Source organism: Zophobas morio, unplaced genomic scaffold (assembly GCF_036711695.1).
Source record: "Zophobas morio isolate AGI-343-1 ecotype UQ-CSIRO unplaced genomic scaffold, CSIRO_AGI_Zmor_V1 ptg000009l, whole genome shotgun sequence".
Lineage (NCBI taxonomy): Eukaryota > Metazoa > Arthropoda > Insecta > Coleoptera > Tenebrionidae > Zophobas > Zophobas morio.
Genome location: NW_026972114.1, coordinates 11,182,135 through 11,208,500, shown reverse-complemented (window position 1 = coordinate 11,208,500; position 26,366 = coordinate 11,182,135). Strand labels below are relative to the sequence as shown.

Below are 26,366 nucleotides of genomic sequence, written 5' to 3'. Positions count from 1 at the left end.
ATAGGTTCATGTTGTGCTAATACTAAATTACATACCAGTAAGTTGGCTGCGGCGATTATGTGAATTATAATTTGTAGCGTGTTGTTCAGTGTTTAAAAATACTGGCTATGTTATTAAAATAGACATTTTTTTTTTAATTTCTACATGTGACAACTAAAATTTATTCTAATGTAAATGTGTCAAGTTTACTTAAGCGTTGATGTGCTTATAAAAATGTGACATTCTTTCACTTTTGCAAATTGCATTGATGAAGTAACGGCACATCTAATATTTACATTTAAGTGATTGTAATTTTGCTGATAAAGGAAATTTTATAATACGCCTAGAAAGTTGATTATGAAAGTGGTCCACTAGTCATATTACTCATGTAAAATTTTGTAATTACTTATTACTACTAAATACATAATTCAACATCAAAACAACAGTCGCAACAAATGCTCTGTCGGACAACACTGGTTATTTGCGGTTGAGAAGTGAATAAAAAATATGCAACATTTCGGGTAAAATAATGGTAAAATGACCGAATTTTGGAACAGAATATATATAATAATAAAGTAAACTAAAGTTAAAATAAGTAATGTAATTATAATTACGTACTAGAAAACCCAGTTTCACGCTTCTTAAAGTATTAAATAAAGGTTTATGTTTACCCTATGGATTATCTTCAAAACTATCCGATTATTGGAATATTTTATATTTATTTCAAGATTATTACTATTTATCTATTCCACAAAATAGATAACCTGGCAAATATTGATAAATCAATTTTTTATACTTAAATTTTTATTTGTGGTAACTACACACAATTTTCCTTAAGTTTGTTCTTGACTTTGAACCAAGGAATATAACCATAAAAAAAATCGGTCGAAAGTTGTTTCGACAGAACTTCCCTCGCTCCTGAAATACAATGAAACATATTTAGAATTTTAGAGGTGAGTTTTCTCTTTACGCAATTTTGTGATGACGTCATCAATATTTTTGCAAGGACAAGTATATCAACTTGGATCGGTACAGTGTAATACTAAAAATAACAGTATTGTACATATTTCCAAAATTTTCTAGGAAAATGGAGTAAGCCGTTCCTGATTTAATCAATAAAATAAATTGACTTATTCATTAATTTTTTTGAGCCACCTGTTTAAGCAAATCTAATAAAAATATAAATGCAATGAAAAAAAATCACAATTAAAAAACTCATCATATTTTGTACATTTTGGGTAGAATTTATTCGGCAAAATTTTGAGATGACGTCATCCATTTTTTGGGGGGAATAAACAGATATATTTTGATTAACAATTTACCATGCTTACAATAACTTTAAAACGTCTGCAAGATTTCAAAGTATTCAGTTTTGCAATTCTTGACTTATTCAGTAAAATAAATTGACTGATTCATTAATTTTTTTGGATAACCCTGTATAAGCAAATCTAAAAAAATATGAAAGCAATGATAAATTACAAGTATAGACTGACCATATTTTGCTCATTTTAGATAGGATTTATTCATCAATATTTTGAGGTGACGTCATCAATTTTTGAGGGGGGATGAGGAAATATATTTTGATCAAAAATTTACCATGCTTATGATAACGTTAAAACATCTCCAAGATTTCCAAGCATTCGGTTTTGTAGTTCCTGTTTAGATCAGTAAAATAAATTCACGCAAATTAAAAAAATCTGAATGGAACGATAAATCACAAATATAGACTTATCATATTTTGGACATTTTAGATAGGATTTATTCGGCAAAATTTTGAGCTAACGTCATCAATTTTTTGGAGGGGATAAGCAAATATATATTGATTACAAATTTAGTATCCTCATCATAACTTTAAACCATCTGCAAGATTTTAAAACATTCGATTTTGCAGATTGAAAATTAAATTGCAAAATATTGTGTTTTTTTTTCCAAAAATCTTGACGTTTCGGGTAAAAACTCAACACGGAGTCATAAACCATATGTGTAAGACTATGTTACTTTATACAATTTAAATAAAACCTATTTACTATGTACAAATTTGAAGTGACGTCATCGAATTATTGATGGCGATGATTAGACAAATTTTGGTTAGACAGACGGAAATGGGAAACCCATTTCTTCGTACTCTAGTGGTCGTGAAAGGTCAAAAAAAGGTAAAAGTAGAGACTCGATTACAATACTTCCCGAGCGTAAGCGAAAAATAATTTCATGTTTTGTTGACATTTTATAACTCCTAGAGTATGAAAAAGTCGGTTTCCCGTTTCCGTTTGTCTATCGTTTATAATGGTCAGTTGCTTGTTGGCGATTTTATTAGATAAGTAATCTCCGGAACTACTGGACAGATTGTTGTAAATTTTCTTTTGAGTTTATTGTGTCGATGGTAAAACACGTTCCTCACCAAAAACGTAATGCGCTCATTTCAAAATTTTGCCGAGTAAATCCTATTAAAAATGTGTAAAATATGTTTGCACATATAACTTTTTGAAAAAAAAGTGTAACAATATTTTACGATTTCTCAAACACATTGATAGCGGACGTTTGACACATGGGATTTTCAAAATGTAATATCTCCACTATTAACAGATTTATTGTTATGGAATTTTAAATGTGTGTATAATGCAAGATCACTTTTTTATAATTATTTTATTATCATCATCTTTTTAGCATTAATTAAATGTTTTTCATCACGCATATTTAAAAATCAATATCTCAATTATTTATGGAGGTTTCGGAACGCGGTTTTCACCACTGTGTTCGGCTTACAAAATTCTATAAGTTACCTGAAAAATATTGTCGATTTTTTTGTCGGAAATGAGATGCAGTAAAATTTGACACAATAAAATATTGGTGACGTCATCATTAAATTTTATTAAGAAAATCTTATTAAAACATAGCATGCTTGTTACCTGTAATTTAGTAATCTAGTTCTATTTTTACGAATTTAGAGGGTTTTGTAATTTATGGAAGAAAATTAATATCTTTCATGTCTTCTCTACGTTTCAAGACCCCTAGAGTACGGAAAAGTAGGTCTTACGTTTCCGTTTTTCTGTCATCTGTGACGATTTTTCTTGCACAGATATTTTCCGTTAAAACTCTAACCAAAATACTGGTAAAATGACCGAATTTTGGAACAGAATATATATAATAATAAAGTAAACTAAAGTTAAAATAAGTAATGTAATTATAATTACGTACTAGAAAACCCAGTTTCACGCTTCTTAAAATATTAAATAAAGGTTTATGTTTACCCTATGGATTATCTTCAAAACTATCCGATTATCGGAATATTTTATATTTATTTCAAGATTATTACTATTTATCTATTCCACAAAATAGATAACCTGGCAAATATTGATAAATCAATTTTTTATACTTAAATTTTTATTTGTGGTACCTACACACAATTTTCCTTAAGTTTGTTCTTGACTTTGAACCAAGGAATATAACCATAAAAAAATCGGTCGAAAGTTGTTTCGACAGAACTTCCCTCGCTCCTGAAATACAATGAAACATATTCAGAATTTTAGAGTTGAGTGTTTTCTTTACGCAATTTTGTGATGACGTCATCAATATTTTTGCAAGGACAAGTATATCAACATGGACCGGTACAGTGTAATACTAAAAATAACAGTATTGTACATATTTCCAAAATTTTCTAGGACAAATGGAGTAAGCCGTTCCTGATTTAATCAATAAAATAAATTAACTTATTCATTAATTTTATTAAGAAAATCTTATTAAAACATAGCATGCTTGTTACCTGTAATTTAGTAATCTACTTCTATTTTTACCAATTTATAGGGTTTTGTAATTTATGGAAGAAAATGAATTACTTTCATGTCTTCTCTACGTTTCAAGACCCCTAGAGTACGGAAAAGTAGGTCTTACGTTTCCGTTTTTCTGTCATCTGTGACGATTTTTCTTGCACAGATATTTTCCGTTAAAACTCTAACCAACAATTTGATAATGTCTCCTCATCTTTTGCGTAGTTAAGGTTATCTAAATTTTATAAAATGAGATACTCCTATACTTGTAGTTTATGAATATGCCCTGATTTTGTTTGTTATTGCTATAATTTATATTATTCAATATTTTTCGTACTAAAGTCGGTCATTAAAAACATAATACCAGCCATACGAAACATGGACCATGGCTCAATAACAGCCCGTTGTCTTTGTATCTGAAGAGTTTGAGGTTCGATGGACCAATTTTTTGTTTTAAGAAAATCTCGTTTTTTCTTTAGTTCCAAAATGCTAAGAAATATTTTTTTACATTTAAAATATTAGGCAAATTATCAAACAAGTAGAAACAATCGTGAATTGTCAACGTTCGTGTTCGCTTCCTGTTCTGAGTTTATGGTTTCTTAGAATACTACTCTTGTATCAACACGAAATAGAGTTCTCGATAGCAGAGGAGCGGTTAACAATCTATGGTTTGCTTTGATATTTCGATCTGTATGGTTGTTGTGAGTGACCGATTTTCCACACAATTCGGGAATACAGTATTTATACTATACTCTTTATAGTGTTATTGTTAGTGTTACACTTTATTTATCCAAATTGATATACGTATCTTTGCTAGAATGTTGATGACGTTATCACAAAATTTGCTTCTTTACTTTAGTACATAACACACATTTTTATTTTAACTTGCAGGAGTTATAAAAAAAATCCAAAATCAAATTTTATAAATTTTCGAAAAAATTGGACAAGTTATATTATACTTCAGGGGCAAAGGAAGCTAAATAACCTTAGACCAATTTTTATTATAAAATACACTGATTGCCGAATTTAAATGAATGGTATAAATTCACTTTGCCGAACTTTCGTTCAGTGCTTTATGGTACATTAATAAAATAAGAGTCATCGTTAAAGAAGTTATATTGTTTAACAAATAAATACTACCACGAAAAAGTTACATTTTTGGCAGTTGTACAAAAGGCTATTTTTATTTAAACAACAATAAAACTAATTTATGTTATATGAGTCAGTACGTTTCTTTCGTATTATATTCTTAATGTTTTGATTTTTCTAGGTATCAATTAAAATTACGTTGTGATTTAAAAAAAATCTGAAACGGGGAATTCACTTTATTTCAAATTTGTTTATAAGTATGTAACCGCAACCGGGATCATAGTCCGTAATAACTTTTATAATATGAATTACTGAAATTGTGGTTTTAATAGAATTGTCGCAAAACTTCAAATGTTACCGGAAATGAAGATTTTATTTTAATGTGAGGCCTGCATTTCTATTTATTTTTTTAGATGCTGTTTATTGCCACGTCAATATTAAGACATAAAATATATATACAGGGTGTTATGGAAATACATGGAAACAAAAAATCTGGTGAATCTAGGGAACCTAAGAAGTCAAATGAACGTTTGTTGTTTTAGTAAAATTTTGAAAGGAAAATTTAACCCCTATCCAAACATTCATTCCTCCACTGATAAATAATGGTTTCACGAAAAAATGTGAAACCTAGTAACTGAAAACTGCCGAGGTGTAACTACTGTTGCTATTAATTTATTGCTAGCAACAAATAAACAATGACAATAATTAATGAACTGACAATTAAAACTTCAAAATCATAATTTAATCAACCATAAAATGAAACAAAACGTAACGTATGCAACTAGAGCAAGTTTTCAAAATGTCCACCACCATTTCGTATACACGCTTCCGCACGTCTAATCAATGATTGTTGGGTTCTGGTTATCATTTCGGGATGTGCTCTAATTTCAGCAGCTACATTTGTTATTCTGTCCCAAAGTTCCTCAACAGAATTTACTGGTGTTCGGTAAACCAACTCTTTCATGTGACCCCATAAAAAGAAGTCGCACGCATTCAAATGAAACTCCCACTCGGTAAGACAATCGTCTAATGCTTATACCTGGATCGTTTTCAACGACATTCAAAATTTCTTCTTCGGCATCAAGTGTCCGTTCTGTCCTTTCACGACCACGATCACTAAAACGAGGTTGAAATTTCCCATTTTCTCGTAGACGCTGAACAACGTTAGCAAATGTTTTATGATTTGGCAATCTTCGTTCGGGAAATGCTTCTTGGTATAAACGTCGAGCTTCCAAGGAGTTTCTTAAGGCTTGTCCATACATCGGAACCATGTCAGTCATTTCAGAATTAGAAAAATTCATTTTGTTCTTCCAAAAATTGCAAAAACGTCAAAAAATGATGGGCTAATGAATGTATTGTCATGTTAACAAGCAACAATTTTACCTACTTTAAATTACTATAGCGATCAAATTTACTTTTAACATTTTTGGAATCAGTAGCGCACACGCAAATTTTAACAGATTTTCAATCAATTTTATCTCGAAGACTAAAGGATTTTTATTAGATCAATATTTGATGCATAAATTCTCTACATCATGACCAATTACCTTAAAAAAAGTTTCCATCTATTTCGAAAATACCCTGTATACATTCGATTACAAAACAAATTTTTTATCCAACATCAATTTATTAGGTAATACCTATAGTTGCAGTCAATATAGAAAAGCAATTATTCATCGAGCAGCGCATTCCAAAGAGATTAATAAAGTAATTGCTTATTTAAGAGACAACGGAAACAAAAGGTCCAGAATAGCTCTTTACAAAATAAAAGGTATATATAGTAGGCGTACTAGAATATAAGAAAAAACACTTTCGTTGACCATTACTACGAGTATTGTGCCTAATTTACTTTTACTTTTTAGAACCGTACTCTATAAAACACACTTATCAGTAGCCACTTAAGAAGCAGTATTGTAACAATGCGCGCGCAACCGACAATGGAATTTACTATCGCAGAATATTTAAAAAGCTATTTTTAAAATCATTACTTTTAAATTCGGAATTTAATTAGTAATGTGGACGTCGGTTCTTCGTTAAAGAATCGGCAAAACGACAGCAAAAATTTGAAACTATAACAGAATCGCCCAATTATTGTTATTGTACGTTAGTAGGATCGCTGTTATTACGGTATGATAATATATACTCGTACATATCAAGTCGTATTAAATTATATCCTACTTTTTTTTTATTGATAGGCATTTTTAATTTTTGAAGAAGCAAATAATTGTCAGAATTGCTTTTACTACTGGTGCGAAAGCAGTTTGTGTTCTGTTAAAAAATGCATCTGTCATTTCCTTCGTATCATCCAGATTTTGTAACGTAACCTTACTGCCATATGCGACCTCGTTATGAAACATAAATTAAATGCACACCCATTTAAGGCAAAACAAGAAAGTTGAACCCATTTCGTCCCGAGATGGGACCTTGAAATTTGCTAATCTCTCGCAAAAAACAGTTGTGTTTACACATTACATCATCTTATTTGTAGTGGAAACACGCGAAAATTGCGCACATAACCTATCACCTTATATCGGCCCCCCAATAAAGTACCCTTAAAAATTTAAACACACATAAACTTCTCAATTAATTTGTAGTGTACGATGGTCGGCGAAAAGTGACCGCGGCAGTCAAGCAGGCGTCGGCGCTTTGACAGTTCTCGTCAAAAATCGCGAAAAGTGGCAATTGTAATTTTGTATCGAGGTGGGCGTAACTAATCTCGATTGTTTCGAGTGTTTTCTTTTTTTTCGGGCGCTGGTCGTACTCTCGACTTCTGGCAGTTCTTCCATCTCATTATTATTGTGGGCAGCATCTAATTTTGACTCGGCGCACGCGCCAAAAAACATTTGTAAATAAAATTAAAATGGAAAATAAAAATAATCACAGATATGTCCGCGAGTTTTCTTAATGTTTTCGGTTGTGTCGCGACGACCACGTGATCGTGTACACTCGCTGTGACAGTCGTTTGAATTTGGCGCTTATTTTTAACCAGTATGGATCGAACGATGTATGGGAAAATCGTGCCGGGGACTTTACACCCCTACCAGTGCACTTTGAAAAATGGAACGTCACCTGGATGTAAGTTTTTACACGTTAGTTGCACGTGAAATTTTATCAATTTTTTGGTTTTCGATTTGCGGTTATTGTGATATTTTTTCGATTTAATCTATTGTCTCCACGGAGATTATTCCAGTGATGGCACCTGTCCAACTGTCTGTCTAAAACGATTTCATTACAAAACAAAAAGGCTCGTGTGGGGTCATTCGGTCTGCTGCAATTTGCCCGTTATAAAATGATGCACATGTTTTGATAATAGGATACGGACAGCTGCAAGCAGTATGATGAGGTCATTTTCATCATAGACTTCCCGTCGTTAGAATTGATGGAAGACGCAAATTTTCCAATTTTCACGTTTTTATCATCGTGTTTTTACGACCCACCTGATTGGTTTGTTTATTGGTGCGCTGATGACGGCAATAATGATATAAAAATGATTTTTTTAAACATGATTGATCGGAAATGGTTCAGATTTCTGTTTTTGATGCTCGTCATAAAACACTCAAAACACAGAACTGGGGTATTAATAGATGTCAATATCGTAAAGTTTTCGGGTTTTGAATTGGTGTTGTGTGAGCAAGTGTAATATTTAAATATAAAGACGATTAAAATTAGACGTCAGAAGTCGACGTGAATTTCTGAAATTTGGAGGGAGATCAATAACAATAACGATTATTAAAATCCCACCTCTTTTAGACTTTATTCTAAATATACTTCGTAAAATTTAATATGACATACTCTTTTATCAGAAAATATTGTTATTAATATTTCATTTTAAAATTGCAGATTACTTCGTTATTACAGCAGAATAAAATATGTATATGAAGACTCCTTTTTAGTTTACTTTCAATTATTAATAAAGTAATTTAAAAATAGTGAAACAATAATAAATTGCACTGTGAAGTTATTGCATACACATATAAAGGGTGAGTCACTAAGCGCGCGGTTTTCGATATCTCGTTAATTGTTATTAGAAATACAAGAAAAAGTTCTTTGAGCACTATACTTTAAAATTGTTTTATCCATACAAAGTGTTCTGTTTTTAAGGCGTAACACACAATTTAGTTCTTTTTTTATGAAATATTTTTCACGTATTTTGATTGACCTCTCCTTAGGCTTTACAACCACAGTTTACTTTCGAAATTCTAATGCGTGAATTGGTTATTCCAATTTTCTTGATTTTTACTTCCCGAGCGTAAGCGAAGGAAGTATTGTAATCGAGTCCGTCGGTCGACTCTCTACTTTTACGTTTTCCCGACCTTTCATGACCCCTACAAGATGAAGAAATAGGTCTCCCGTTTCCGTCGTGTCTCTCTGCCTGTCCGGATTTTTATTAGACAGATAATTTCCGAAAGTACTGGACCGATTGTTGTGAAATTTTGTATTTATATTAGGAATATCATGTAGATGGTAAAACGCTAACCAAAATTTGTCTAATCATCCCCACCACTACTGAGATGACGTCGCTTCAAAATTGTACATAGTAAATGGATTTTAAATTGCATAAAATAACATAGTCCTACACATGTAGTTTATGACTCCGAATTGAGTTTTTACCCGAAACATCCAGATTTTTCGAAAAAAAATCAAAATTATAAAACAACATTTAATTTTAATTCTGCTAAACCGAATGCTTTGAAATCTTGCATATGTTTTAAGGTCATAAAGAGCATAATAAATTTTTAGTCAAAGTATATTTGCTTAAGTTTGCCGAATAAATCCTATCTAAAATGTACAAATGAGTCTGTACTTGTAATTTATCATTCCGTTAATATTTTTTGGATTTGCATATACAGGATGACTCAAAAAAATTAATTAATGCGTACATTTATTTTATTCGTTTAATCAGAAACTACAAAACCGAATGCTTTGAAATCTTGAAGATGTTCTAAAGTTGTCATAAGCATGGTAAATTTTTGATCAAAAAATTTGCTCATCCCCCCTAAAAAATTGATGAGGTCACCCCAAAATTTTGCTGAATTAATCCTATCTAAAATATACAAAATATGATGAGTCTGTATTTGTGATTTATGATTCCATTAATATTTTTTGGATTTGCGTATACAGGGTGACTCAAAAAAAATCATTGTATTTCAGGAGCGAGAGAAGTTCTGTCGAAACAACTTTCGATCATTTTTTTTTGCAATGGAAGGTTTCATAAAAAATCTCATTAGGGTTATTTTTAAAGCCTGTCCTACAATATTTTGTGGAAAGATAAAGAAAGGTACGCGTTTTCTTGTGCCATCAATGAGATTAAATTTTCATATAGCGAGTGTTATAAAATTTAAATTGTTTTAATTATTACGATTTTCAAATATCGATATTTCAGTTTTTTCAAATAGAACGTCCTATATTTTTGTACTGCATCTTATTCTATTTTTTGTTTCACTGTATTTTTTGCTGAGTAATGCTATATGTAAAGTTGATAGTTATTGTGATTTTTTTACTTTTTTAAGAGACACATCGACATATTAAAAGAATGAGGAGAAAAAATAGAGCAAGATAGAGTAATAAAATACAGGTGATCCATTTGACAAAATTGAAACATCGATATTTGAAAATTGATCGGAAAATTGTAAAATTTTAGAATTTTTATAAACACTCTGTGTATTAAAATTTGATGTAATTGGTATTATAACAAAACGGGTACCTTTTATTTATCCTTCCACCCTATTGTGATTTTTTTTGGTGAATCCTTCCATTGCCAAAAAAATTCAATGAAATTGGATTAACATCGCATTGGAATTGCAAAAGTAAATTGTCGTTGTAAAACCTAAGAAGAGGTCAATCAAAATATGTAAAAATATATAGGGTGTTTCATTAAAAAAAATTAAGTTGTGTGTTACGTCTTAAAAACAGAACATTATGTTTAATTAAAATTAAAAATAATTTGAAAGGAACTGTACAACTTTGGTCTTTGACTTTTTTTCCTCTAATAATAACAGTATAACCTAAATTATCCGAATTGATTGGGGAAAAGGTGTGTTCGGATCAGCCATTTGTTCGGATCGGCGAATTTCCCAAAAATCTGAAAGGGAATTGAATAACAACTTCATATATTGCTGAAAACAAACTAATTTTATTAAACAAAAATAAAGTATTCTTAAGTAACAATAATAGATACATTAAAAAAATACATTACACGCTATATTTTTGGAATCAGCACGTCGGGATCTGTAACCATTTTCTATGATTTTCGAAATTTAACTAAATACATTTTTCCAGAATCGCCCTTTGAAATATCGCAATTTTACAAAATTTCGAAAAATTCGAATTTCAGTCCGAATTTTCCGAAAATATTGCTCCGTTACCATAAACACGCTATATTCTTGTAACCAGACGACTTTTTCAAAAATGAAACTTTCCACACTTTTGTAAATGTCGACCCATTCTCGACGATTGTCGGAATAAATACATTTCTCAGTGCAGCAGAAGTCACTTCCTGTCTCACTTTTTCGATAACTCCAACCGTTTTTCCAGAATCGTCCATTGAAATATCGCAATTTTTAAAAATTTCTAAAAATTCAATACAACACGTGCAGAAGATCTTGCGTCATTTTTGCATGTCGGTGTATGTTTTCAAGTTCAGTTCGGATTGCAGAGTTTTTGTTCGGATTAAAGAGACTTCTACTTCAACTAGCCTCTGTTGGGATTACTGGATATTCGATAATCTCATATCGGATTCGGATTATAGAGGTTATACTGTAATTAATGAGTTATTGAGGATCGCGCGCTTAGTTACTCAACCTGTACATCTATTTTCGGATTTTTATGTCTCGACCATAAACTAAGGAAGTTCGTATAGGGTCCATCGGGCGAATGGCTAATTTCATATTTTCTCGACTTTTCATGATCCCTAGAGTATGAAACAATCGTTCCCCGTTTCCATTTGTCTGTCTGCCGTCTGTTGTCCCTGTCGATTGATATTAAATGGATAACCTCCGAAACTACTGGACCAATTGTTGTCAAATTTTAAATATATGTTAGGAACATCGTGTAGATGGTAGAACGCTAACTAAAATTTGCATATAATCATCCCCATCAACAACTTGATGCGTGAGTTCTCCATTGTGCGTGAAAAATACTATTTAAATTTTATAACTGTACTTGTGATTTATGAATCCGCGTTGATTTGTTTTACATCTTACAGACGTTGTATTTAAAAGTTGTACTGTACTTGAGGGGCGAAGGAAGTTCTGACTGAATAATCTTAGATCAATTTTAATAATGTGTTTTTAGTTTGAAAGAGTTGTTTCTATCCTGAACTTATCTGTTTATGTTTTTTTTTGTTCTTAAAAAACGGAAAAGTTTAAAACTTTTTTTTTAAACAGAGTATGATTCTAATTGCTTTCAAAAATTTAATGGCGTCATTTTAAAGTATTGTTAAGTAAATTTTGCTTTAAAATTATACACAGTAATTAAATTAAAAAATATTTCAAGACTTCCTCCTTTGATGGTATGATTGAAATGGTCATAATTTAAGTTTTAAAGGTTTTAAAATTTTCTTGGTACAGAAAAACACATCAGAGAGCATACTAAATACTTAAAAATAATGGAGTAATACATTTTCTGTGAAATATTTAATTGAGTAATGGCATCAGCGCTATAACTTCTAGGTTTTAATTTTAAAAATTCGACTGAACATAAAAGATGCAAAAATTGATCTTTTTCAACATCTAACGACCTGAAGAATCGTCCTTTCTCTTGTAAAATTTTTATAAAAATATGAAACAATTTACAAGCTATTTTTAAATTCAAAAATTACAAATAGCGAAATTTACACTAGGTTTGATAACAGAATTTTCTTGGAATGGTCGCTAAAGTAGAGTCTGCCAAATGGTGAAAATTATTAGGATTATGGTAATGACAATTTACAGCCATGACGTCCCGTCCCAACTGTTTGTTTCAGGGAACAAAGGTTCTATAAATCAACTGCTCTACTTTACCACCAACAATTTGGTGACGTTTCTTCAATTTTTTTTTTAGTAAACGCCATGTAAATTTTATAAAGTAACATCCTCCTGTACTGGTTGTGTATGAATCCGCCTTGATATTTTACCCTAGTATCCACATCTTCGCAGAAAAATCCAAATGTTATCATCACGTTTTCTGCCAGTGTAAGAGCACTGACGTTTGGTAAAACTCGGTGGTCGTGCCGTGAAAATGTTTCGCGAAAGTCGCTGATTCGATTGATTCGTAGGTCATAGTTCTTTTTATTGATCAAAGGAAGAACGGTTCACCCCACTTCCTCGAAAATATGACAAACTAATGTTACTGTAATGTTAATGTTTTGCCCCACTGTAACTTTAATTTAATAATTTTAGTCGTCTGCGCTGTTTTGAGGAGACAAAATCATTCAAATCAGGCAGGTTGCTATGTGCTTAATATTCGCATTCTTTCGATCCATAATATGTACTTATATATAAACAATCGAAGTTAGGCTTGTACTGATAATACATTTTTCCCTGTTGGTTATGTGGTTTAAATAAATTTCAATTTGTTCGCACGTTCTCAGAAACAAATTATAAAAATGGATCATGTAAATTAAATTTCAATTGGGGATAACTAAATAAATTTCAATCGTTGTTTCCTAATCATCAAATCAATATTTAACTATATCTTGCCGAAGTAAAAATATGTTGTATGTTCTAAGATAAAACTACTTTCACGAATTTGATTTATTTTTTATATGATTAAGTACATTATAAAATTACATATAGCCAGTATAGGCCATCTACAAAAATACTGGTGACTCCTTCGCCACCCTTGTCAATGAACTATCCAGCTTATTAGAGGCCACCCAATACTTGGTAGCGGCTCTTTATTCTGTTTGGCCGGCAGGCTTGTAATAACAGGATCGCCTCTTTTTTCGCAAACGAGGGTTTTGGAAAAGCAGCAATCATAAAACTATTAATTTCGTAGATGTCGTATACATGCCACATTATAAATTTCAAGTGAGATTTATTTAACAAAATTTTGAGATGAAATTTTCAAATTGTTGAAAGAAATCCACAAATGAATCCTGATTAACGTAAATATTACCATATTCACAATATCCCTAAAGCATGCGCAAAATTTCAGTGCAATAAATTTTGTAGTTTGAACTTTGAATTTTTTTATCAAAAATCTACAAAGGTTAAAAATCGCAACATAAAATAGTCACATATTTTAAATTGATTTATTGTGCAAAATTTTGAGATGACATGGTCAACCCAGACAGACGAAAAGATGAACCTACTTTTTCGTATTCTTACAGCTATGAAGCGTCGAGGAAACATGTAATTACTCATTAGTCATTGTAGACTTATTTATAGAAGTCGTTTCTATATTTTTCTGTTTACATCATTTTTTTAGTATTTTAGGATTTGTAATAATCTCACATGTAATGGACATTATCTGTAATTATTTTAATTAACCTAACTTTTACAAGAAATTACTTTAAATTTATTTATTAAAAAAAATGTAATTCTTGTCATGAATTAATTGTAAATTGCTGTTAAAAGTTCCGTTGAAAATCGTATTTTTTTTTTTTTTGCTAAACAACAAGTGTTGATGAATATTAATTTTGAAGCTTCTAAGCTGTTGCCAAGTTGGTAAAGAACAAAAGCAACAACCGCCTCATGATCTAATTAATTAATAATAGTAAAAGCTGCAAACACTTGAATATTTTAACTACGAGTTATACAACTCCATATACACGGCTGTGATTTGTGTTGCCAACAGAATTTGTTAAAGTTCGCATGCATTATTATATGCAATTAAATTTCATATTTCACATTTCCATTACGTGACAAGCACCATGAACTTACCCACTATCAATAATTTATGCCGGTAACAACTGATATATCCGCCAATGAAGTCATCCCACTTCCTCGTTGTTATCACTTTTATTCAAATATTGGCATGTGTATCAGAATTACGTCGACAATGATGTCATTCTAGAGAGGTAAAACTTGGATAGTATTGACCGTGGTTTGTGTTAAAGAAAGTGCTTTAAACAATAATAGTCGCATTGAATAGCGTGTGGTTGTAGACAATTTAAAAAAATGGAAGCAACGACTGGTGAGTTTATTTAATTTTAAAAAGTACCTGTACCACATGTCCACCAGAGAACTTTACAAACAATTTTAAGGTACCACCTCACCACGTGACTACTTGCGCAATAGGAAATCGCGTAAAAGTGCCGCCTTTTATATTTTGTAGTGTGTGTGCTCATTTTGTGCGTGAGTGTAAATGTGCCCTTTTTGGTCAACAGGTTCTCAGCTCAAAAAACACCGAAAACTACCAATTTACGTAGTGGAGTACCATAATGAAGTTCTTCCTCATATCTACAGGAACATCGGTTCCAAATATTTACCACTCGAAGGTACCACGATAGTGCACTTCGACTCACATCCAGACATGTTAATCCCGAAAAACATGCCCGAAAGTTACGTCTACGAAAAAGAAAAATTGTTTGAAGAGATAAGTATCGAAAATTGGATGCTACCGGGAACTTACGCCGGCCATTTTAAAAGTCTGTGGTGGATTAAACCACCATGGGCGAAACAGATGGAAGACAGTTGTCAAACTTTTCGAATCGGTGCTAATAAAAACGGACACATTCGAGTCGATTGTAAAGAGAATTATTTCATTTCTGAGTGTTTGGTGACCAGAAGTGAGGATTTAACAAAAACGAAAGAAGTTTTTCTAGGGGTTGTCACCCTCGGGGAGGATTTCGATAGACGGGTTTTGACAAAAATAGAACAACCGTATATTTTAGATATCGATCTGGATTTTTTCAGTACGAGCAATCCGTTCAAAGAAATCTACAGCAAGAGTAATACTTACACCCACTTGAAAGAAATCTACAAATTTCAGCAACCAAAAAATAAGGGAGATATTTTTGAATGCGTACAAAGTCGCGAGAAACAAATGGGTGAGTTGGAAGCCGTTTTTAAGCACTTGCAGGAACATAAAACTTTACCTGAGGAGGTTCCTTGTGGGGTGAGGGAGTTAAGAGATTGCTTACTAAAAAATTATAAAGAGGAGGAAATCGACTGGGAGTTGGTACATGATGCTGGATGCACTTGTGATGATACCGAACTTCCCCACCATGTGTCTAGTGAAGAGGAGTTAACGGTGATGTTTGAGAGATTTCGCGGTTTTGTGGAGGGATTGAAGGTTGAACCGGTGATTGTGACCGTTTCAAGGTCTACTGAAGATGATTATACACCCAGTGAAGACGTGGAGAAGATCCAGGAGTTTGTTTTGGAGTGTTTGAGGAAGAGGTTTGAGTGTGGGGAAATAGTTCTAGATTATCAGAAAGAGACTGAGTAGTAGTGCACTGTTACAGTCATCAGGGTGTTGTTGGTTAATAATTTATGATTTTTTCTAAGTGTGATTTGAAACTGCATCAATAAATACAATGCAAAGCATTCTTTTGTTTTTCTTGTACAAATACCGCGTTCTACAGGTGAAAATGACGGAATAACTAGTTGGAAAATTGTTAGTTAATAAAATTCCTGATCCAAATTTTTGAACATATGTATTAAAAGCTGTGGATCGTGTTCTAGCAAATTATTATTAAATTATTAAATAAATAATGATTTAATTGCCTATAAGACCTGCAGTCTATTAAAACAAGTCAGAATTACAAAGTTAATTTTTCAAATTTGAAGTGCATCTATATATTATCGAGTTTCTCCGTCATTTTTGGAATACGGTTTATAAATACACCACTCCACCACCACCACAATATATTGCGATTATTTTTAACTATAAACAATCATATTTAAATTATTTTTATGAACCTGGCTTATGCTTTGAAACTTTTAAATTATACTTAGAAAAATAAAACGAATTTATTTGTTCTGTTTTAAAATTCCTTAAAATTTACGGTAAAGTTTTTTTTCTCAAGTCATTAATTTAATTAAATAGTTCAAATCTTTATCATTGTGCCATGTTTATTTCCATTTTCAGGTGTTCAGTTGCTGAACGAATTCTTGATTACACACCTTTATAATTTCATTATTTCTTTAAATTTCAGATACATAACCCCATTCGGGTCATTACTAGCTAACTCTCTAGAAGCGTCATTATAGATATTTGTTTGTGGGTTGGCGATTTTATTAGAGAGACAATCTGCGAAACTGCCTAACTTTTTATGTTGTAAGAATCTTGAGTAATAAAATATATGAAAAGTTTGATAAAATAATTCAATTAAAAAATGTAGTGCTAGAAACTCAAATAAATTTTGCACAATAAAAGAATACTTCCCAAAAAATTTGATTGGGCTTTAAACAGTGAAAATAATAAATATTCGATTAATTTTGCGTTGGAAAAAATATAAATACTGTGTATAATTATTACTATGTGTTTAATTTAATTTCTAGCAAAAATTTTGAGGGTGCTATATTAACATAACCAAAATTTATATAATTTTTTTTATTGTTAATTTCACTTTAAATGTCCTTTAATGACGGATTTAAAGTTCTATCGCAGGGTTTAATTTAATACAAAAAAAATACGACATTCGTTCATAGATGGTGGAACATTAGCTAAAATTTATTCATTAATTGATTTAAAAAATATGTCATCGTCTTGAAACTTTGTTAATAAATATCTCTTAAATTATCTAGTGCCACATGCTCGTTGCACAAATCAATCTGTAATTTATTGCAAATACATTTTTTTAAATGTTTGTCGGGTTGCAATGCTGACGTACACAAACTAAAGTTGATTTATTCATCCCGTCCAGAAATTTAATGATGTCATCTGAAGAAACTGAGAAATAAATCTTTGTTATTGTGACCTTTACGTGGGGTGCTATTTGTGCTTCAATAAATAGATAGATTTATTTGCTGACAGTTCAGAGTAATAAAATGAGTTATATATAGTGTTACGTTGTACATCTCGCAATTAAATTGTCAGTTATCATCAACAAAAAATTAATAACTTCGTTTTAAAATGTTGTTGAATAAAGCTTTGGGAAAACATTAAATTAACAGGCCTGTCATAAAATATTGTTTTTTATCATTTACACATCATTTCTAGGAGTGTTAACTTTTTGGATTTGTTCACAATTTTTAGTTCTGATCTAATTTTTTGAAATAAATAAAAGGTGTTTCAAAATGATTTTCATCTAGTTAGCTTTGAAATCGCTTCAACTCCTGTCTTTACCTTGATGAAAATCTGCAGCCATAGGAGACTAGATGAAAGTCATTTTGAAACACGTTTTGAAATTGTAGAAGAAAATACAAATATAAATTAATAAAAATAATTGCACTGTCGTTTTAATATTTTTGTCACCGTTTTTTCTATATCATACTACAGCATGTGTAATAGTCAAACAAATTAAAAACCAATTAAAAAGTAATGGAAATTATGCTGAAAGTTCCTTGGTTATCTGACTAACCAGAATTTATCAAAACTGATCAGTTAGTTATCTGATATTTTTCCCCAGTAGGTAAATGGAAAAAATTAATATGTTAGTATTGGGTGATTTTTTTAATTTCTGCTCAATTTAGCCATGACGGTTTCGTCAACCTTTTCAATTTCGCTACTGACGTAAGCGTCGCACCTAACTAGAGCAGAAATTTAAAAAAATCACCCTGTACACAATAGTATTTTTTTGAAATACTGCAAGTCAAAAAAAAAAAGAAGAGGTATACCAGTTCAATTTTTGTTAGTTGTTACAATTTATCGTTGTTCAAATTTATTGTGACACGATTAACTCAATAAATGACAACTTATCTGTCGATAGTAATCATTTATGTAAATTTGTTACACTTATCATTTAAAGTACGTAAGGAGCTTGTATTTGGTTTGGCCCATGTTAAGGGCAAATATCAACCACAAAATTGACAATAAATATATATATTTAACTAAAAAACAGAAAACTTCGATCTTTTAAAATAACTTCATTTTGTTAAAAAAAAAAAACTGATAATGGGACAGTGGCAATAAACGTCGTGGTATTAGTAAATAGTAGCATAGCCATCATTAGCCTAAATGTCATACATTAATGGATTACACCCAAGTGCCATTTTAAGTCAGTAAAATTTATCAACGCACTTTATTGTACTGCATTAGTTTTAGGTTAAATATCAATCACTATAAATAATAATGCGGGATTGTTAAATTTATGCCGTCTAACAAGACTCAAGTAGTGGACAAAGTTGTAATACTTGAGACTAACGAATTTTTGAAGTTAACCACGTATTTGTCAATTAATTCCAGAAAATCTTAATAATTTGTTTAGTATTTTTACCTCTCGAGCATAAACGAATGGCTACTTTCATGTTTTCTTGACATTTCATAACCCGTAGTATCAAACGAAACAGTAGATCTCCCGCTTCACTGTGTTGTCTGAATGCGCGGATTTTTTTTTGACGTTAACCAAAATTTGTCTAATCGTCCCCACATGTGATTAAACTTTTTAAAATAACGCAGTTTTCTACTTGTGGTTTATGAATGCCCTTTGGTTTTGGTTATTATTATTTTTATTTTTATTAATTAATCCTACTACAAAATTTTGAGTTGACGTCATCAATTTTTTAGGGGGAAGGAGCAAATACATTTTAATCAAAAAATTACCATGCTTATGATAACTTTCAAGCATCTCCAAGATTTCAAAGCATTCGGTTTTGCAGTTCCTGATTAAATCAATAAAATTAATTCACCCATTCATTATTTTTTTTGAGTCACCCTGTATAAGCAGATCTAAAAAATATGAATGGAATGATACTTCACAAGTATAGACTCATCCTATTTTGGACATTTTAGATAGGATTCATTTGCCAAAATTTTGGGCTTACTTCATCAATTTTTTGGAGGGGGTAAGTAAATATATTTTGAATAAAAATTGGTTATGCTTATCATATCTTTAAAGCATCTGCAAGCTTTCAAAGCATTCTGTTTTGCAGATTCAAAATTAAATTGCAAAATGTTGTTTTATAATTTTGATTTTTTTCCAAAAATCCGGTCGTTTCGGGCAAAAACTCGACACGGAGTCGTGAAGTACGTGTGTAGGACTATGTTATTTTATATAATTTAAAACTTATTTACTATGTAACGTGTAACTAAGTGACGTCATTACATTATTGGTGGGGATGGTTAGCGTTTTACTATCTGCAGACAGACGGAAACGGGAGACCTATTTCTTCGAACTCTAGGGGTCATGAAAGGTCCATAAAACCTAAAAGTGGAAAGTCGGAGGACAGACTCGATTACAATACTTCCTTCTCTTACTTACTCAAAATGTTCAAAATTGCGTTGGATCGGATACCAGGAAGGTTGATTAGGATTGATTATTGCTGATCAAAAGATATAGTCAAATAAATTGTAGGTGAAACGAAGTTCACCGGGTCAGCTAGTTTTATAATAAAAATTAAAGAATTACTGCTGTTATAACGTTTGCTTTCTTTGTTTTTCTAACCCCGACTCGATCGTTCATTTTTCTGTTTTTTGTTTTTTTGGAAATTCAGAGACTACCTACGTAAATAAATTAGACTTGATGCTTTTAGTCGATCCGGGAAAATCCATACTTGTTGCTTCGATCGGAGTTAGTGTGGTGTGGCTTTTTCCATACCTACTATGCACTTAGCCTTGAACGAGCGATCAATAAATAATAAATACGTCTGAACGTGATTTGAAACGTCACAACTAAAAAATTGCAAAGTATTGTTTCTTTTTCCGGTCGTGTCGCAATCCACCTGCCGCCACATGACTGAAATACCAAAATCGCTTCCAATACCATCGGTTTCAAGTACAGCGTGTCTGTATAAGTCCACGTGTGTGTGGGTCTCCCATCGTGGGCTCAATGAAAACGAAAACGAAAACTAGCACCAGTGAACAATCAAAAATCGCGCACATCTAAATATAATTTGGCCACGCTTCGACGTACCACGTGACTTTCGCACGTCCAATTTCCGGCGTTTCCGGTCCCGCAAAGAAATCGCGAAAATGACGTTACGTAAAGGTGGAGAGTAGTTTTCGTGATTCCGCAAGTGTTCTATTAATAACCATAACCAAGTTGCCAAAAGTCGACGGCGGGTGCAACAGTTAGTCATCGTCGGGATCTTCCCTAAACTTATTGCCTATTGTTCTTGTCATTGCTGCGATTGGCGATTCGGTCGTGACAGTGTTTTTTCGGTGTTGATACGCACGCACACGCCGAGATGAGTGCCAAGTTACGCAGGCGAACGCCGTCTCCGAAAACCGTCACCTTCGACCCCTCGCCGCCGACGACACTGGAACGAAAGAGGCTGAGGTTCAGGAGTCACGCCGAATGGGAACACTTTCTTAGTAAGTGAGTGACGAGAGGCACGTGCTTTCTCGTAGTAATGACAATGAGCATTGAAGCTTTTGTTGGCGTATTTTTAGGTTTACTTTATTGTCTTACGAAATTTGGGCTCCGGCAGATGTTGTTTTTGTTTATGACACGGTCACTGTAAAAATAATTTAATGACAACGCGCAGCTCCCGACGAAAAAATATACTTTTTGAGAGCTATTTTTGAATGATTTGTTTATTGGATTGCCGTGATTGACTAAGAAAAGTATGTGCGTAATGGACTGGGCCGGTCTCGATTATTATCAGAGAGTGAGGAAAACGATTTAGCAATTTTATTGTGTCATGGAATGTCGTCAACGACGTTGCGGATGGAAACATGTTCTTATTGATCGCTAAACACATACACACCCTGATACCATGCGATCGAAAACATTGTGAATTAGAGTTGGCTGCGATTACCAAGTCACAATTTGCAACGAAAAATATGGAGGACACATCGTTTATTCTTCCTTACTGGAGAGGGAAAAACTGTGACATAAGTCTAAAAGGAGTTATTCACCCAGCTGCAAAAACGTCCCCAGTTTTCAAAAATTGACACAAATATGTATTGAAATATCCCAAATTTAAACACACGAAGAAAAATAAAATTTTTCATCAGAGCAACTGGATGGTAATATTAATGTTATTACGATGGTGTAGAGGCAAATTTTAGTTATGGCAATCGCAAAAAAAAGACCAAGCTGAGTGAAAACAAACTACTATTTGCACTAAACACAACTCCAACATGCGAGTAACATTCGCATTAATGAAACTATATTCCATTCCTAGTAAAGCTGACAGTCAGGTGGGCGACTTGATGCACGGCGCCGAAATCCAGAATTGCAGATACACATTCACATGAACAATGAAAACCAGAGGAAAAACTCTCCATTTGGGTGCGGTCCCATTACTCTGCTTCCGGCACGCAATCCCGTGCGTTTTTTCGATTAAAGTTAAAATCTAAAATCTCCGAAGGAAACAAGCAGAATTTAATTACGCCACGCTCCATCAAGGGTTTTACACAAGAGAGAACTTACGTGTTGTTAAATTATGTATGTATTAATTCAAGTGATTGATTACATAATTATATCAAAATCAGTTCATCAAGATTTCTTCGTAGACCAACCGAATCTCAACATGATAAAAACAAAGTACCAGACACATGTTAAATACGTCAAAATCAAAATAAGCCGGTGTCGGAAATGCCTCTCTCAGAAGGGTACTTCGAGAATAAATGTTCAAATTCAGGTTGTAACAAGATGATATTAATTTAACTGATGATCATTGTCAAAATTTTTTCTCAAACTGAATCAATGTTTAAGATTGTTTAACTGCCATTATTAATGAACTGTTTAAATGTCGAGTGAGAATTTGTGTAGTTTGAACAAAATAATAATTTAGATAAAATCCATCCAGAAATTTAGATAGCGTTACTAAAATTAAGTTAGCTTAAATAACTGAATTTCCTTCACGTGTTTTACGTGAACACTTATATTATGTGAAATAAAAATTATACGTATTACCGGAATCGTCAAAATTTCACATTTCAGGTTAGAAAATCATTATAAATTCATTCACTAATTACATTCTGTGAGGGGGACCGTCACGTCGAATGCGATTTCACTTTGTTTAAACAGTTGCCCTTTTATAAAGTTACAAACAAAATTGCGTACCGATTTTTTAACACTTGCTTTTACTGCACCACCAAACAACAACCACTGGAACAAGTGCTCTCATTTTGTACCTGCTATACATTGCAAAGCTCTAAACTACAAACATACAGGGTAGCATTCGCTCATTTCCTAAACGCACTAAAATATGGATGATTGTCTACGTTATGGAATGATTTTTATTTTTCAAATGCCGTCACTCGGCGTTGTTTTTTCTCCTCTCGGCACGAAATTTAATTTTTAAATCGGGACACCACAACGTCTGGAATGAAAACAATAAATTGTAGTTTTAGATCTCATTAAGTAACATTTTTCTTAATGAGAATATATTTTTTAACACCATGGAGTAAAGTAAAATACATAATATTTGGGTTTATTGTTGTTATTTGATTTTTATTTCCCAGTTTTTTACAAAAAAATTTATGTGTAAGACCGAAGTATTTTGAACCCGTTTGTGATTTTGACATTGGTGATCTACAAAGTGCACACTTCGTACGTTAAAACTGTTATGTATACACAAATTGGGTATATGTGCTTTTCACTGGTGTTTGAAGAATAGTTTCAATTCTGTAGATGGTTAAAAGTGGATTGTGCTAATTTGGTTATCCTCTATCAACAAATTCGGCCGTTCTTCTTCAACTATTAACACCAGATGTTTTAAGTCGATTTTTCTTTTTCTTCTGTGACGCAACTACCTTAGTCCTGACTTGCCATTGGTGGCTTTGCCGTTAAACAATTTGCCTTGTTCGATTGCCAGACCCACACTAAAACCTCTTTTAGCTATGGTAGTTAATTTTAATAACATTCATTAATTATACCACAATATACCAAATGTAAACATCTATTCATTATTTTAAATATTAGCAGTCCAGGTGTGAATGAACGCGTCATTATTACACCTTAACGTATTCTGCCTTTTTTTATTTCTGCATGATTGTCTGGTCCTTTGAAAAACAAGTCAAGTTCGGTGTGAAACAGACTTTAAAGTGTTGTCAAAGGTTTGAGAATGAAATGAAAAATGAAACGTTAAATGCTTTACGTAGATTACGAGAAATGGAACAATTGCGTGATTTGATCAGCTTGTTTTGTTATAGTTTTCATTTTAAATAGAATTCGGTATCTTCTTGTCTGGCGTCTAGATTGTTTGCAAATTTTAGCTATATTGTAAATATATTTTTCTGATCGTCTTCACAAAAATTCGCTAACGTCATGTCATAATTTACTAAGTGAATCCCATGTCCAAAGTAATATGCTTCTGTGACTTGTTAATCCATTCCTATTTTTAACCTTATGCATAGGTTTTTACTATCTTTGCAAGTCTTCAAATAACATTAATAGAAACTCTTATTCGCTATAGTTTGATCGAAAAAGCTAATTAGGAGAAGTGGTTTCGGTAAAAAGAAGATTCTATTTCAATAGTGTTGCTACTAAGAAACGGTAATTTTTTTGTTGACTTTGTTGGTTATATTATGATTCATTTAGTGGATTATTCACAGTTCGTAGTTCCTCGGTGTTAACCATTTTTTTTTTTCACATTGCTGTAATTTATTTTTTCGTTCTCCTAAAAGTTTACCAGATATTATATTCATGTTTATTAACTGCCCATCAAAAGTTAAGGATATTGATGAAAGACATGTTCATTATTAGTTTTTTGATAATTTTCGAAACAATTGAGTAGGCTTAAATTAAATTAATTACGATATCCCTAACTTTCGACGAGCAGTTTATATATGTATTAGGGTGATTCAAAAAAAAAAAATAATTTTTTTTTCGTGTCAAAGAGGTTCAAAAGTTTCTTTTCAACGTAAAAAAATACCAGTTAAAAGTTGAGCTCTTAATATTAATATTAAGACCGTCCGCATCGCGTTTTTCTATTTCCCATAAGAATAACATGGGAAAATTTTTGTTTGCACCTTCTGATTTTTATTGCTAGCCCGTCGTGTGTCGTGAAAAAAATTCAATCACATATTTTTATAGAGAATTGAACGCTCTACAAAAAGTGTCTCCTATGATTTTGCGAGAAACCTTACTATGATTTTTTAACCCACTGATGCTGAAAATGTTCGGAAAGAGTTTTACTGGCCTTATTATAGCATAAAATTATAAACAATTACTGTTTAAAAAACTAAATTTAAAATGTGTATACATTTTTGTGGTGATTTATTCCAATAAGACCATCAAATTTATTGTAATGCATCAAAAACGTCAAAATTTGGATAAATTTAACTTTAGCCTAAAATAACTCTTCAACTATCAGGTTTCTCGCACAATCATAGGAGACACTTTTTGTAGAGCGTTCAATTCTCTATAAAAATATGTGATTGAATTTTTTTCACGACACACGACGGGCTAGCAATAAAAATCAGAAGGTGCAAACAAAAATTTTCCCATGTTATTCTTATGGGAAATAGAACAACGCGATGCGGACGGTCTTAATATTAATATTAAGAGCTCAAATTTTAACTGGTATTTTTTTACGTTGAAAAGAAACTTTTGAACCTCTTTGCACGAAAAAAAAAAATTTTTTTTTTTTTTGAATCACCCTAATATGTATATATGGTTTAAATTGAATTAAATTAAATTTTTGGGGTTGTATTATCGCCACCTGTGCTGCTTACTTCTACAGTCCCGGATTACTCATAATTGATCTTTAAAAAAATATACCAAATCTGGAACTTAAAATATAAATTTAAGTGTATACCAATAATCATGAGAACAGTCTTAACTCTTATGGTTCTTATTATTACCGTCATAAGAAATTCACTTGGACGTTTTGAAGCACTGGATTCTGACGGAATGTCAATGGGGCGCCAGATTTTTGTTGTCTTTTTAAGTTTCATGCAGTCGTGCTGAAAGAATATATTTTTCGAGACATATATTTTTGAGCAATTTGTTTGCTTGGTTGACTGATGTGACTAGTATTTGCGAATAGGCTGGGGACGATTAATGAATAAAGAACACGAAAAATGAATAGCGAAACTAAGGAGATTCTTTTTATACAAAATTGTGTTCTGCACTTTTTCTTTCGGTGCTCAGGTGTGATCAAAAAATAAAAAAACTAACAGAATCCTTGAAGTTATTTTGAAATTCTCATAATTTTAGCTTTAATGTGATTTATTTAATAGGTACTTATAGTAAAAATAATTAAATTATGTTTTGCTGTGGATTGATTTTTTAAAATATACAAAGTTCTCTAAATAGTCTTCCATAACAATGAATTCCGGTGATAAAGTACAAATAATTCAAATATACAAAAATCTATGGGATATTCCAGTTAAAGAAGGAATTTTATATTTAATGTGCAACGTATAGGATTATAGAAAATTAGAAAATATTTGTATATTCTGTACCTAAATGAACTCAGTTCGATTACCGTATCATAAAAAAAAATCAACATAGGAAAATCAACGAAGTAATGTCTTGTTTTTCTATTTATTTATGGATTTTATGCATTATTTTATTACCAATGTATGTATGTTATATGCAGTATATTTACA

At 31.9% G+C, this 26,366-nt stretch overlaps 2 protein-coding genes across 5 annotated transcripts in view; both read left to right on the top strand.

Moving 5' to 3' along the window:
* LOC135125887 (leupaxin) overlaps positions 1-26,366 on the top strand; it is a 52,690-nt gene that overhangs the window by 1,007 nt on the left and 25,317 nt on the right. Inside the window, exon 1 of one of the 4 annotated variants that reach the window (XM_064051631.1) lies at positions 14,819-14,948. The exons of 1 other annotated variant lie outside the window; for it this stretch is intronic. In XM_064051631.1, the coding sequence (XP_063907701.1) occupies positions 14,933-14,948 (16 nt within the window). In that variant the 5' untranslated portion in view covers positions 14,819-14,932. Of the gene's footprint in view, positions 1-14,818; positions 14,949-20,937; positions 21,174-26,366 lie in introns of those variants that run through there. 2 more of the 4 variants (XM_064051629.1, XM_064051633.1) reach the window with 2 other exon arrangements.
* On the top strand, positions 7,300-16,303 carry LOC135125889 (UPF0489 protein C5orf22). Its single transcript, XM_064051634.1, has 2 exons — positions 7,300-7,907; positions 15,142-16,303. The coding sequence occupies exons 1-2, from the start codon at positions 7,823-7,825 to the stop codon at positions 16,203-16,205; spliced, it is 1,149 nt and encodes a 382-aa protein (XP_063907704.1). The 5' UTR covers positions 7,300-7,822; the 3' UTR covers positions 16,206-16,303.

Bases quoted from the DNA above. Each gene is read 5' to 3' on its own strand.
- LOC135125889 (XM_064051634.1), top strand. From the start codon at position 7,823: ATGGATCGAACGATGTATGGGAAAATCGTGCCGGGGACTTTACACCCC. The intron at 7,908-15,141 runs GTAAGTTTTTAC...TTTGGTCAACAG, and splicing joins AAATGGAACGTCACCTGGAT to GTTCTCAGCTCAAAAAACAC.